A 14,697-nucleotide genomic window follows, 5' to 3' on the forward strand; every position below is an offset into this window, starting at 1 on the left:
GGAGACGCCTGCACCCCGTGCTCTGCAGCTTATGCCCGGCAGCCAAGGCCTGGTAACAGTCTAAATGTTTGTTGACAGATGACAAAGAAAATGTATGTACACGCGATGGAAGATTTGTCAGCCCTAAAAGAAAGAAATTCTGTCACTTGGGACAACATGGATGGACCTGGAGGGCATTATGCTAATGAACTAAATCTGACAGAGAAAGACAAATACCTCCTGGTCTCATTTACCTGTGGACTCTTAAAACAAAAAGAAAGTCACATGCGTAGTAGCAGAGTAGAGAAGTGGTTGGCAGGGTCGGGAGGTGGGGAAATAGGGAAAGGTTGGTAAAAGGGTATAGACTTTCAGGGGAAAAAAAAGAAAAATGCTCATCCTGGCTCTGCCCCTCCTGTTGGGGTCCCTGGACCACCCTTAGGAGGCTGTGGAGCTGGCCTGGGGCCCAGGAAGGTGTGGGGAGGCTGAGCCCAGCCATCTGCCCTGCCCTCACGCAGGGGGAGGGGTTCCTTGTCACAGCAGCTCAGCTCAGCTGCACCCTGCGCACACGGCAGCCAGCAGAGAGAGCGGAAGACCATAATTCACACATTGGCCTAAGGTACGGCGGCTGCAGAGCGTCTCAGCACGCGTGGGACGGTTACAGGAAGCGACCTGAACCTCAGCAGATTGCAGCAAACTGAACCCTTCCCGAGTGTGTTCTTGGCGAAACAACTCCCTCTGTTTAGAAATTAGGAGACACTCCTGAGTAACCAGTGAGACAAAGAAGGTTCCTAAAGGAAATCAGAAGATTTCGGCCGAAAGGTACCAAGCACCGGCATTGTGGAGTGCAGACAGACCCGAGAGTGAGTCAGAGCCCCGGGTGCTGGGGTCGGAGCAGAGAGTGTGAGTGCCTCCCAGGGCCCCAGCCCCAGAGGCACGGGGAGATGAAGACGGGAGCCGAGCGGATGGATGGGGCCCGTCAGGCTTCCAGAGTCACCGGGGCTGCGGTGAGTTGGATTCTGCGAGAGGAGGAGGAGAGGGAAAGGAAAAAGAGAAGGCGCGGCTGGCCAGTCTTGGGGACAGTCGTGCTGGCTCAGCAGGTCTCCATGCGTTTTTTGAAAACCTTGGCCCATACCGCCCACCACGCAAAGCATAGCGGCGCAGGGAGACTGTAGACCCGAGGTGCTGGCCCCGGTCATGCCGTCCGCGTGGCCGCTGAGTGCTGGAGGTGAGCTGATGCGTAAAATACGCTGGATTTTGAAGGAAGTAACGTCAAATGTTACTAATGTTTTCATGGTGATTCCATGTTGGCATGGCATTTTGGGTTGAACAGAATATGTTATTAAAACCTGATGTGACATCCGTGGCTCGCGTTTACACTCGCCTACCTTTCCCTTGGCCAGCACGGTTGTAGGAATACATGGAACGTGCCGCTGCTGACTGTTGGATGGAGAACGTTTTCTTAGACCGGGAAACCTAATCGTAAAGGAAAAGATAGACAGTTTGGTGACATGAAAATTAAGCATCTCTGTTCATCAGAAGCGACCCTTGGAGAAAGAAGAGGACAGCCACTCGGGGATGTACGCATGTGTGCTGACAGAAGGCGCACAGCCAGACCTCGGCAGGTTTTGGCAGGTGACAGACACTGGTAGCCCATCCCCTAGGAATCGGGCAGACTCGCAGATGCCCCCCGCCAGAGGAAGAAGCGCCCCACCATGTGGCCGCTCGAGGGGCCAGCGGCCACCGCAGGTCGAGGTCCACACCCCACAGGTCCCTCGTGTCTGCTGTCACGTAACCCACAGAAACAGTGTGCCCTCGTAGGCCTGGTACGGTCCGTGTGTCCTGTGGCGGCTGACTTGAGGCTCTGTCCTTCTCTCCTGCTCGTGCTGCCTGGACCCCCCAGTGCTGCCCCCCCATTGGAATGTATTGTTGCTGCTTTCAGTCCTTCGTACCCCCACCGCCCTGGAAGCTTCACGCGCTTTTGGAGGTCACCATAAGCCTGCACCCGAGCCTTCCCTCTTGGGGTCTGAAGGCCACTACGGCTCTCGCCGCCCCCTTAGTGCTGTGCTGTGGAGTTGGGAGGTGCTTTCTAGTTCCGTTTGAACCCCCAGTGTCATTGTTTTATTCATGGGTATTTACTTCAATCCGCACATTTTCTGTACATAAAGTTTCTGTGGATTTAGCGCTGTCTTGGCTCTGTGGTCCTCCAGGAGCCGTGTCCTCCCTCTGACCACTTTACCCGAAGGACGTCCTTGTCGTTTTCTCCCACGGAGGTCCGCTGCTGGGCAGCCTGTGCCGTGACGGTCGGGAAGCCTCCAGTCTGCCTCGTTCTTGACAGATTTATCTGGGTTCTGGCCCCCGTTGCGACCTGGGTGTGTGTGTGTGTCAGGGCATCCCTCACGCCATCAAGCAATTCTCCGGACTCCAGCTGGGTCATCCTGCCCCGTAACTCAGTGCTGACACGGTCCACCCGTGACCGCGTCAGATCCCGCAGGGGAAGGGCTCAGTCCCACAAGCCCCCCACCCACCCCAAGTCCATGTCATCGCCTGGGCTTCAGACCGACTGCTGTAGATCGGAGGTTCCAGGACCCTCCGTGGGTTCGATTCATTTGCTGGAGTGGCTCCCAGAACTCAGGAACCTCACTGGGTCGCTGGTTTATGGGAAGAGGCTGTAACAGGACGACCGTCGGCCGAGATGCCGAGATGCCTGGGGCCAGGTGTGCGGAGGGGCCAGGTGTGCGGAGGGGCCTGGAGCTTTCCTGCCCTCTCCAGGCGCTGCCCTCCCCACACCTCCTGTTCTGCCCACCAGAAGCCCTCGGAACTGCGTCCTTCCGGGCTCTACAGGGCCGCATTGCGCAGGCGGGATTGATTAATTTATTGGAGAAGTTTGGCGCTGGCTCTGGGGTCAGAGGCAGAGTAAGATGCACGGACAGCAGGTCATCTATAATAAATCCACCCATTGAGTGAGCGTCCCAGGCGAGACGTCTCCTGAGAGATCGGGAAAGCAGCCTGTTAACGGAAGGAAGGCAGTAAGACCCTTGCTTTTCATCTCTGCTGATTCAGCAGGACTTCGCTTCAAATTGTCTAAAAGGACATCCAGTCTCTGCCCCATCTGCCTGGTTGCGTTAAACGCCCGTTCACGCCATAGTGAGGTTGCAAATGCTGACACCTGTGCAGTGCGCAGGCTGGACCCAGTTGGTTGGCGGTTTCTGGACACTGTCTCTGCCCCTGGGGGCTTCCCTTTCCACCTCGACCTGGTGAGAACACCTGCTTCGCGGGCACCTTCGTGTACAGACCTGCTCTGTCGTCATGGCCCACGCTAAGCCCCGGGTGTCTCCTCACAGATTTCTAGAACTCTCCCCAGTCCCAGTGGTAGTGTCCCCCTCTGTCCTGTGGCCAGCGTCTCAGTCAGTGTCAGTCTGCTTTCCCACCCTCCACTGGGGTGGCCACAGGCTGCCCAGAACGCCACGTTCCCGCCCCGGTCTCTTGCTCTCGTCTCTCCCGCTCCTGCTGTCCCTTCCTGTCGGCTCCACTTGCTGGCCGTCCTTTTGGAGGCAGGGCAGTTATGTTTACATTCTGTGTCCCAGGGTCTCGGGCTGGCCAGGGACAGGTGCCTAGGGGCGTGTGCCCAGTGGGTGCGGATAACCCGGCGGACGGGCCACCGCAGCCCCCTCTGTGGCCTTTGCACAGCCTCTGGCTGGACACCCAGAGAGGCCAAAAAGCGCTTCCCACACATGCAGCTTGCCTGTGGCCTGGAGTGTCGGGCAGGCCAGGTCTGCCAGGCCCCTTGTGAGGTGAGGAGCTGGGCACCAAGCACAGGGCTCCTGGCGTGGTGGTGTGAGCGGATCCTAGCCCTGAGGCTGGCCTAAGGAGCCTGCCTTCTGGGGGCACGGAGCCCACCCCGCTGTGGACTTGGAGGGCACTGGAGCGGCTGCTTTGTAAGGGGGACCATGCATGGCAGCAGCTCAGGGCACGGCGGCCTTGCCACCTCCAGCTCACCCACCCACCAGTGACAGGGTTCTGCCCGGGGTCAGGACGCTCGGGAGAGAGACACAGACCCTCGGTCCCCTCAAAACAGATGACGGGCAGCTGACCCCCTGCTGCACTCCAGGGAGTGCTGACGGGTGGGCTGTAACCCCGGGGGTCCTTGCACACGGCCTGCTCTCTGTCCACAAGAGGCGACTGCGAGGTGATGCCAGGCTCTGGCCGTGCCATGGGCAGGAAGGGAGCTCGTCGTCTGTCTCTGGACTGGCCAGAAAACGCCTCAGAACCACAGCTCTCCTGTGTTCCCCTCTCCCTCTGAGCTGGGCACACGCTTTCACTTTCATCTCCCCTCTGCGCTCTCATTGGGTGGGAGGGAGGGAGTGGGTGTGAGCCCTCACCTTTTGGTCGTGTAGACAGATGCACTGAAGGCCACTTCCGGTGTCCGGACGCCTGGCGGGCAGGGCTCTGGCCACAGGCTCCTAGGAGAGACTTCCTCTCAGCTCTGTTACCCAGGGTCGTGGAGCTCAGGGTAAGGGCTTGGCTCTTTCGCTTTGACCAGCTCTCGGGACTCAGGAGCTGACTCCTGGCGTCTTCTCGCAGTGACCGAGACGGTTTAAAATCCGTGTCTTTCATAAGTACCCCTGGATCAACAGTCTTGGTCTTAGAGCCCTTTTCAGCTGTCATTCTCATCGATGCTCACCTGTGTCCCATCTTTGTCTCTTGGGAGCTTATTCAGGCTGGTTCCCATCCTGGTGACAGTGACCCTAGTGACCTTGGACAGCCAGTGTCGCTGCTGTCTGCTGTGACAGCGAGGTCCAGGCTGGAGCTCTGGTTTCCTGTCGTGGGAAAAGGTTTTCAGAGGCCGCGTCCCAGGTACCGGGGTGCCGATTGCTCTGGGTTGGCCATTGTTTCCTGGCTTGTCAGTGGACAGATGGCACTCGCAGACGCTGACCTCCCCATGGCAGTGTGGCCCAGGCGTGGCCTCCAGCTAGCCCACCTCACAGCCGTCTCCCACCAGGTGAACTTGAGCTTCTCAGCCACACCACCACCATGTCCTGCGCGGCTTGTCCCATACCCGCACGCAGGACTCCGGAGAAGGTACCCAGCGCAGCACGGCCTGTAGTGCGATGCAGGGCGGGTCCCGTGCCCCTTGCTGTGCCCTCCGAAACCGCTCAGTCACACGAGGTGTCTGCAGACACCTGAGCGCGCTCCCTGCAGGTCCCACTGCTAACTGAGTGCATGACGCCGTCCCTCGCTGCCGGCTCTAATTCTGGGTACAAACACAGCTCCCGTGGCTGCTTTTCCTAACTGCTCACAGTTTGCAAACTGGGGGTTATGTTTTAGCTTCAGGAATAGATCTTTCTGGCATGCTTTCATTGTACAGAGTGCTTCTAATTCTTACTTCGTCATTCTTTCTCTGTAGTCTTTTAATAACTTTGAATCATATTCACCCACCACCCTTTTCTGTTGATCTTTTTTTTTTTTTTTTTAAGATTTTATTGGGGAAGGGGAACGGGACTTTATTGGGGGAACAGTGTGCACTTCCAGGACTTTTTTCCAAGTCAAATTGTTGTCCTTTCAATCTTAGTTGTGGAGGGCACAGCTCAGCTCCAGGTCCAGTTGCCGTTGCTAGTTGCAGGGGGCGCTGCCCACCATCCCTTGCGGGAGTCGAGGAATTGAACTGGCAACCTTGTGGTTGAGAGGACGCGCTCCAACCAACTGAACCATCTGAACCATCCGGGAGCTCAGCGGCAGCTCAGCTCAAGGTGCCGTGTTCAATCTTAGTTGCAGGGGGCGCTCCCCACCATCCCTTGTGGGATTCGAGGAATCGAACCTGCGGCCTGGTGGTTGAGAGCCCACTGGCCCATGTGGGAATCGAACCGGCAGCCTTCAGAGTTAGGAGCACGGAGCTCCAGCGGGGCCGGCCCCCTGTTGATCTCTTTTTAAGTAAAATGAGTTTCCATGTGGGTTTTTGTTTTGGGTGAGGGGCCTCAAGTAGCTTTTCCAGTCCTGCGCTCTAGAAGAGGTCCGTCTGCTGTTGTCTTCAGAAGAGACTGAAATGGGGCTGGAGCAGCCCTTCTCCTGTCCACGCATCTGAGAGCGTGTCCCTTGGCCGCTGTCCAGGCTCCGACCTGGACAGGAGCTGTGGTGGCCAGTGGCCGCCAGCCTGCCCCGCACCCTCAGACCCAGCATGTCAGGGTCGGCCTGGGGCCTGCACGCTCCATCCGGTCTGGGCTCCTTTCCTAGGGTGGCCGCCTCACCGCCCAGGTGGGCCCTGCTGTTCAGAAAGCCCGTTTGCCGTCCCTCGTCCCTCGTCATCTGACGTCTGTGGCTGCCGCGCCGTGTGATCCTCCTAGAGGCTGGCCTGGTGCTGGGCCCGGTAGGCACCGCTCACAGGCCTCTGAGAGCCCAGGCCGCGCAGGCGGGAGGCCGGCAGCGCCCAGCCCGCTTCCTCGGCGCCGTCAGTCGGGCTGCTCTGCCTTCCAGCCTGCACAGGGGTGCATGGCGGTGGGCCACGTCCAGAGGCTCGTGGCCTCCTCACACGCACAGGCCCGGCTTGCCTGTGGTGCACCTGCAAGTGGGGGGCCCCGAGTGCCCACTCGGGGCGCTGCTCTGTGCAGGGCAGCCACTGGCCGCCGCAGCCTGGGCAGTTGTCCGTCAGTTACGCAGAGGTCCGCCCCGCGATGTCCCTCTGCTGTGTCACAGGGGCTCTCAGGACAGGCTGATGAAGCCATTGCCGCGAGCTGGGTTGGGTGGCCCTCACTCCCTGCTGTCGCATTTCTCAGCGTCCTTTCTCCGCAGAGACTGTGGTCTGGTTTCTCATCCTTGTTGGCTCGGGGCAGCTGTTGGTGGCACAGCTCCCTAACCTGATGGCAGGGCCCTGCGTTGGAGGCATCAGGATTTCTGATCATGGGCTGGGGACGTCCTGCAGCATCACCCTGGGGCAGGGATTCAGGTCTGAGGGTCCAGGAGCTGGCGACCAGGCTCAGGCAGGAAGCAGCTGCGTCCAGGAGCCCCGCACAGAGATTGGCGGGTCCAGGCCCAAAGCTGAGCCCAGGCCGCCCGAATGAATGCAGGGTCATGCTTCCTGAATCGCTGTTGAGAGGGAACTGGGACGTGGGAGGAAGGTGCTGGCTCCCGAGCTGGTGCTGGAGCTGCACACGTTCCATCAGTGTCTTCACTCGTCACCACTGAAACCCCCTGGATCTGCAGGCTTTCCAGAGTGGGAAACGCAGCCATGGTGGACGGTGAAGGCTGCAGCGGGAGCAGGAAGTGGCCCAGGGCACCTGGACTGTGGAGAGGCTGGGGCTGTGGGGTGTTGGGGTGTCAGCTCTGTAAGGGGTGTTTTGGAAGGACTGTTCATCAGCAAAGCTGTGACCAACTCACTGTCGGAGCGGGATTGCAAGGCGACCCTCACTGGAAGCTCACGGCTAGCTTGTAACACACATCCATTCAGCACCCTTTGCGCGCCGTGCTTCGGAAGCACTGCCGCTGGCTCTGCTTCTGTTTCTGTGAATCAGCGAGTCTATCTTCCCAGACTGTTGCCGAACCAAGTGCTCACAACTCTTGTCCACTTGGAACATTCTCTCTAGTAGAGACAATGTTTCAGTTGTTTCCAGAACATGATGTTTGTCCATTGGTACATAGCTAGGACCCTCCAGCAGAGTCCTCAGCGGGCGGGCTTGCCCAGGGCCTGTGCCCACCTAGACCGTCCCAAATGAAGGGGCAGAGACAGCGTTTGTTCCAGAACAGTCTCTCAGAAGCTCCAAAACGTTGTGATCGTGACCCATTGTGAGAAATGTATCTTACACTGTGTGTGTGAACGTGTGGTGTGGTGTGTACATTGTGTGTGCCTGTGGGGCCTGCGTGCACGTGCACACGTGTGTGGTGTGTGTAACTGACAGGCTGACCGGTGTGGGGCCTATGCTATGCACTGATCGTTTCTGTTCCATGCTGGTTCATCTAAAAACAAAAGATTGGTCTGACCCACTCAGCCAGCTTTACAACTCACACTACTGGGCCCAGCTTGCAGGTTGGGAAACACTGTTCTATTAATAATACTAGAAATTACATTTTGAATTAATCATGTGCAAGGAGACCTGCTTAACATGTGGCAAATCCAGGTTTACCAACTTAGAAATGTTTCCTAACAAACGGGGAAGTTGTGCTTTAAAGGAGGAGACAGACAGAGGGTGGGAACTGCCCTGGGAATGGGGCGTCCTCACAGGGCCCTTGCTGTGCCACGGGGTGTGCGTGTGCCTGGTGTGTGCACTGTGTGTGTACATGACGTGTGCATGTGCCTGCAGTGTGCATGCAGTACGTGTGCTGTGTGTGTGGTATGTGTGCATGTGTGTGTATGTATGAGGCATGTGTGTATGTGTGTACGTGTGCATGGTGTGTGTGCTGTGATGTGCATGGTGTGTGTGCTGTGCGTGTGCATGGTGTGTGCTGTGCATGTGCATGGTGTGTGTGTGCTGTGATGTGCATGGTGTGTGTGCTGTGCGTATGCATGGTGTGTGCTGTGCGTGTGCATGGTGTGTGTGCTGTGTGTGTGCATGGTGTGTGTGTGCTGTGATGTGCATGGTGTGTGTGCTGTGCGTGTGCATGGTGTGTGCTGTGCATGTGTATGGTGTGTGTGTGCTGTGATGTGCATGGTGTGTGTGCTGTGCGTGTGCATGGTGTGTGCATGCTGTGATGTGCATGGTGTGTGTGTGCTGTGATGTGCATGCTGTGTGTGCTGTGCGTGTGCATGGTGTGTGCTGTGCTGTGATGTGCATGGTGTGTGTGCTGTGCGTGTGCATGGTGAGTGCTGTGCGCGTGCATGGTGTGTGTGTGCTGTGATGTGCATGGTGTGTGTGTGCTGTGATGTGCATGGTATGTGTGCTGTGCGTGTGCATGGTGTGTGCTGTGCGCATGCATGGTGTGTGTGCATGGTGTGTGCTGTGCATGTGTATGGTGTGTGTGTGCTGTGATGTGCATGGTGTGTGTGCTGTGCGTGTGCATGGTGTGTGCATGCTGTGATGTGCATGGTGTGTGTGTGCTGTGATGTGCATGCTGTGTGTGCTGTGCGTGTGCATGGTGTGTGCTGTGCTGTGATGTGCATGGTGTGTGTGCTGTGCGTGTGCATGGTGAGTGCTGTGCGCGTGCATGGTGTGTGTGTGCTGTGATGTGCATGGTGTGTGTGTGCTGTGATGTGCATGGTATGTGTGCTGTGCGTGTTCATGGTGTGTGCTGTGCGCATGCATGGTGTGTGCATGGTGTGTGTGTGCTGTGTGTGTACGTGATTGTGCATGTTGTGTGCACATATGTGTGCGTGGTGTGTGGGTCATGCACCTGCCAAGCAGAGTGGGCACCACTTCTGTCCCATGCAGCTGGTTGGCCCTCACCTGGTCCTGAGCTGGTGCTGTCAGTAGGGGCGTGAACCCAGCACAACCTCAGCCCAGGGTTGGGGTCCCTGGTGCTCAGGGTGCCCAGACTTAGGCTTTTCACCTCATCCCTCGTTCTGCTTTCTGGAGAGCAGAGGGCAGAACTGGGGCTTCCACCCTGCCAGGGCAGCCTTTGTCCTGACTTGAGTGCACGTGTTGGGTCCCCAGGTTCCCAGTTCTTTCTCTCTGCCCTTTCCTGAGGATGGGGTTCCCCCGCGTCCCCCTGCTTCCTCTGTCTGCCCCTTCCTGGGGATGGGGTTCCCCTGTGTCCCTGTGCTTCCTCTGTCAGCCCCTTCCTGGGGATGGGGTTCCCCCATGTCCCGCTGCTCTCTGGGCCCCCCTCCTGGGTCTGGTTGCAGCTCGCATCCCCTCTGCAGACCTCATCATAAAGCCTCGTCCCTGGGCTCGGCAGGCCCAGTGCTTCCTGCCATTCATTTCGTCTGCTCCTGGGAGACCCAGAAGGCTGCGGTGGTGGCAGTGAGTCAGAACTGAGACTCCTTTCTTTGAGGAAATGAGGTCCTCAGATGGCTTGTGCAGGTGTGATCTCTGTCACAAACATCAAGTTTAAATGAGCGAGCAAAGGCCTTTGCAGAACAGGGAAGTCCTGTCTCCTATCCCTCCTCCTGTCAGCCTTTCCCCGGAGCCTCTGGCACCTGCCTAGAAGCTGAGGACTTGGGCTGGTGCTCGGAGTCTCCCTGCCCTGGGGCCCTAGGGCCTGGGTGCCCAGACGTCCAGCCCACAGGTCAGAGCGGTCCCCGCAGCAGCTGCAATGTGGGGGGCCGCGGTGCCAGGGCCACGACCTGTCCTGCAGTGGCAGCGGCAGCTGCTCTTTCTCGGCCCCACTGCGGACACACAGGTCAGGCTGGGAAGCAGAGGCCTGTCCTCTGGGGGTGCTTTGGGGGGAACACGATGGAGGACGGCTGAGCAGCAGGATGGGGTCCTCGTGCCCCTTGGGGTGGCAGGTCTCAGCAGTGAGCTACAGGAAGACCTTGCAGCTGTTCTCAGGGTTGTCAGACGACAGAGAGTCAGAGCTGTTCAGCGTGTCTCCCAGGCACTCAGGAGCAAATCGCTAGGGGACATTTCTAACGTGTCATTTCGGGCCCAGAGAGTGCTCTGAGTACCTTTGCTCGTTCGTGTCTTCCCGCTGTGAGCCTGTGCCCCAGCCGGAACTGCTCCCTTGAGTACAGCTGCCCACGCGTCCAGAGCTCTCTCCCGTCCCCCCATGCACCCCCATCCCGTGCGGCAGGTCTTCAGTGAGCCCCTCGCTTCCTCAGCTCACGTGCCCCGGCAGGTGTCCTTGGTAGTGCTGCCCTCGCCTGGCCACCTGCGCACCTCCTTCAAGCCCAGTGCTGGTCAGCACCACACGTCCGCCGGGTTCTGGCCACGCACTGAGCTTTGGGAGCCTGTGGCACCTGCTTCCGGCCGCTCTGTGGCATCCTGCCTGGTGCCCCACAGCCGAGCAGAGCCGGCTTCTGTAGCGGCAGATGGGCCACAGCGCTCCAGGACGTTTCTCTGCACCAGACTCCCACGCCAGCCTGTGTGCCCGGACTCTCAGGCCCTTGCCACCTCTCTTCTGCCCCGTGGCCCCCACCTGCTCGGCTGCAGTCTTCTGGCCACCTGCTGGTCTGCGGGGCAGGCTCCTCTGTGCCCCAGGGCCTTTGCACAGCCATTCCCTCCATATCTTTGCTTGTCCCTCCACATGGCTCAGGTCTCAGAATGGATGTTCCGTCCCCAGAGAGGTCATCCCTGACCTCCCGTTTCCAGTAAACTCCCTCCCCGCCTGGTCAGGCTGCCCCTTCCTCCAGGGCTCTTTCCTCCATCGCACGAACTCACTTGGAGGGAGATACAGTGGGACCTCGGTTTTCGAACGTCTCCACTGACGAACGTTTCGGTTTACAAACGCTGTAAATTTTACGGATCTATGGTATCATTAGATAGTAAAATTCATGCTAAATTTGCAGTTTTAGGGGTTGATTTTAAGGGTCTGGAATGGATTAATCCATTTTGCATTACTTTCTATGGGGAAACCGTGCCTCGGTTTTTGAACATTTCAGAACTCGAACGGTCTTCCAGAACGGATTACTTTAGAAAACCAAGGTACCACTGTACTGAGTTCTCTGTCCCTGTCCTCAGAGATGCTGCTGTCCTGGAGGCAGGTGTCCGGGCTGTGTGGCCTGGCGTGGCATGAGCTCGCCCTGTGCCTGGCACCGGAGTAGGGCCGGGCACAATGTTGGCGGCGCTCATTACAGTGCAGGTGGCTGAGCCGAGGGGCCCTGGGCGGTGGCCCTCGGCTGTGCCCTCGCCTGCGGTGTGGCCAGGCCGTCACACTCATCTCTTCCCCACCGAGCCCACTGGTCTGCACGCCAGGGCTGGGGCCTCGGCGGTGAGTCAGGGCTCCCGCAAGGCGAGCTTGGGATCAGGGCTTCGTCGCAGCCTGGCCAGGACCGGTTGAGACCTTGCCTGTGAAGGACAAATGAAGGCCATCGAGCAGGGTGAGCCAGAAGGGGCGACCTGACGATGTAGCCCCAGGAGCTCGGGGTGTGGGGGCGGGTGTTCTCAGTGCGCACGGAAAACTCCGGGGCTCAGAGGGACCAGGTGTGCTTTCCTGAGGCCCCTGTGAAGGGGGCGAGTTAGGACACAGTGCCAGCTCGGTGACCGGTGACCAGGGTGCGGACTGGGGTCATGTGGCTGCACACTGAGCTCCCGCTGCCCCGCCTGCCTGCGCGCCACGGAACGCGTTCAGTGTGCCCGTCTCCTGGGGACAGAGACGGGGCAGGGAGTGGCTGCGAGCTGCCTGAGCTCAGTCTGGCCCCACCACACCAGCCCCCCCAGGTCGGATTCGAGAAGTAAGTGAGGGAATTGGCAACGGGCTTCATAGTGGGGAGGACGCAGCGAGATGCTGCCCGGCGTGGACGTGAGTGAGCAGGGACGGCGGCGTGACCCAATGCCCGCCTGGGGTCCCGGAGGGGTTTCGGGCACAGTGAGCGTGGGCTGCTGCGAGGCTCCTGCTGGAGCCGGGGTGCGAGGTGTGCGCTGAGTGGGCCGGCCAGAGCTCCCCGCAGGGAGGGAGGGCCCGGGACCCCGTGCTGACCGGGGAGGCCTGCGTGGCCCACTGGACATAGCCCTGCACTCACCAGGTGACCTTGGCGAGAGCTGTGGTGTGGGGTGGTGGGCTAGGGGGCAGGCGTGCCCAAGGTGACGAGGTGCGGCCAGCGAGTGAAGACAGCGCTTTCCGGAAGCGTGGCTCTAAAGGGCGGGGAGTGGCTCGTGGGGTTCGCCCCCTGCCAGGCTCCCTCAGGCACCTTGTTTTCTTCCAGCGTCTTTTGCATTTTCTCTTGCTGGCCTTGGGGGCCACCCTGAAGAGGAAGCCACCAGAGGCACGGGGTAGGGCGTCCTCACGCTGTAGTTCTGAGCGTTGTTTGTAGGGAGTTCTTGTCATAGTATCAAGAGACAGAAGTAAAGTGATGCCAGCATCACCTCCCCCTTCTCCACCCCCATGTGCTTCCCTCTGGGGGACACATGTGCCCCTAGACCCAGACATGCGTGTTCGCTCTTGTTTTTGTTTCTTTCTTTGAAACAAAAGTGGGTGGTTCTCTATTCTGATCTTGCTGGAACCTACTGCCGGCCTCTCCCCTGCTGGTGGGGGCGGGGGCTCCTTCGCGTCGGGAGGCACCGGTGAGCCTGCCTCGTACTGTGTGGGAGGTTGGCTGGTTGAGTTCATTGTGTGATGCTTGGAAACAGCGTTGCAGGGCCCTCCCCCTCTGTCTTTGCCGCTATTTTTTTTTTTACCAGGGGGATCCCGGTGGCCCTCTGCTTCTTGATACATTTTGTCACTACTTTCCCTTATCTTGTGCCTGCTGCCTGGCCAAGGGCCTGCCCTGGCTGCGGCTGCCCGTTTTCATGGTCCTCCTTTTGACCCGTGTAACACGACCACTGCTGCCGCCTGCGTCTCTCTCTCTCAGGGGGGCTGAGCGTCTGTTACATGTGCGTCCCTTCTCCACCAGGAAGTCCCCTCTGTGGGCTGCCCGTGACCGGCTCAGGGTGCCATGCTCAGACTCACGTGGTCCATGCTGACCAAGGGGTTTTTCTTACTCGTTCCTTCAGCTGCACTCAGCACGCACACACACTTCCATAGGGGTGACAGAAGGGGGACTGTCACAGACACGGCGAGACCTTGAAGGCAGCCAGTGCTTGGCACCTTCTGTTTGTACCGTTGTTGCCACTGCACAGCAGGCAGGTCTGCCCTGCCCGAGGCTGCCCACAGGCGTGCTTTTTGGGGGCGTCTGCTTGTCGTGTGTTCCGGGGCCTGCAGAGTGCACGGCTGCTTCCTCTCTAGCAGCTGACCTTCCTGCGCCGCAGGGGTCCAGGAGCTGGTGCTGGGTCCCCGCACAACTGCTGTGGTCCTCTGCTCCCTTGGACACCCTGGACTAGGACTCAGCATCCCCACTTCACAGACGGGCAACCGAGGCTGAGAGATCAGGTAGCTGGCCAGGGTCCTGAGGCCGGGAGGCTGGTGCCTGCCCTCTGCCCCGAGTCCACTGAGCCCACTCGCAAAGGCCTTGGGGGTGTCTGGTGCCCCCACGCCACCACTCCCCTCAGGACCTCCCCGCACGGCTCGCAGGCAGCCACACCTGCCGCAGTTCCCAGAGCGCCGAGGAGGAGTGCAAGGGTGCAGCACGCGGGTCCGGACCAGGCCTCGCAGGAGGAAAGAGGGACAAACCGAGTGCCCCTGGAGGCTGCAGGGCCAGGCCGGCCCCAGGTGTGCGTGTGCAGTGAGTGCAGAGCGCGGCCTTGGGGGACCCGCCCACGCCTGTGTGTGTTTTACGTTCCACATATGGAAATGCCTGGCTTGCCACGGCGCCCTGGGACCTGGGTCACTGCTGGGCTCAGGGCCCTTGGCTGTGGCCCCTCAGAGGGGATAGGGACCTCGCTGAGCCACACAAGCCTTCTCCAGGTGGTTTCAGAGTTTCACCTGAGGGCAGGCTTGGGTGGTGGTGGTGGGTCCCACAACCGCAGGCGCTGTGTGTGTCACGGGCCTTTTCTGAGCGGCCTGTGTGTGCCTGTGCTCCATCCTTCCTGTGTGGAGAGAAGGCTGTTAGCAGCCGTGGCTGGGCCCCGGGTGGAGAGTCCAGTGCTTTGTCCTTCATCTCTGAGCACGTCCCCATGGAGACAGAAGGTAGGCTGGGACTCAGGTGTCGCCCATGGCCTTGGACACTGACCCTCAGGGTTGGGTCAAGGCCCTGGCTTTCCGACTGTTGGCGTTTGACGCCGTGGAGCCAGGGGTGCAGGGAGGGGCTGTGCTGAGGGGCTG

The 14,697-nt window shown here is 59.4% G+C and overlaps 1 protein-coding gene across 2 annotated transcripts in view; it reads left to right on the forward strand.

Annotated features, from left to right (window-relative positions):
- Nucleotides 1-14,697, forward strand: part of MOB2 (MOB kinase activator 2) — a 61,568-nt gene that overhangs the window by 18,296 nt on the left and 28,575 nt on the right. The window contains exon 1 of one of the 2 annotated variants that reach the window (XM_074336943.1): nt 12,054-12,232. The exons of the other annotated variant lie outside the window; for it this stretch is intronic. Within the exon in view, the coding sequence (XP_074193044.1) occupies nt 12,069-12,232 (164 nt within the window). The 5' untranslated portion in view covers nt 12,054-12,068. Of the gene's footprint in view, nt 1-12,053; nt 12,233-14,697 lie in introns of those variants that run through there. 2 annotated transcript variants of the gene reach the window in all.

The sequence above is a fragment of the Rhinolophus sinicus genome, linkage group LG06, assembly GCF_036562045.2.
Source record: "Rhinolophus sinicus isolate RSC01 linkage group LG06, ASM3656204v1, whole genome shotgun sequence".
Taxonomy (NCBI): domain Eukaryota; kingdom Metazoa; phylum Chordata; class Mammalia; order Chiroptera; family Rhinolophidae; genus Rhinolophus; species Rhinolophus sinicus.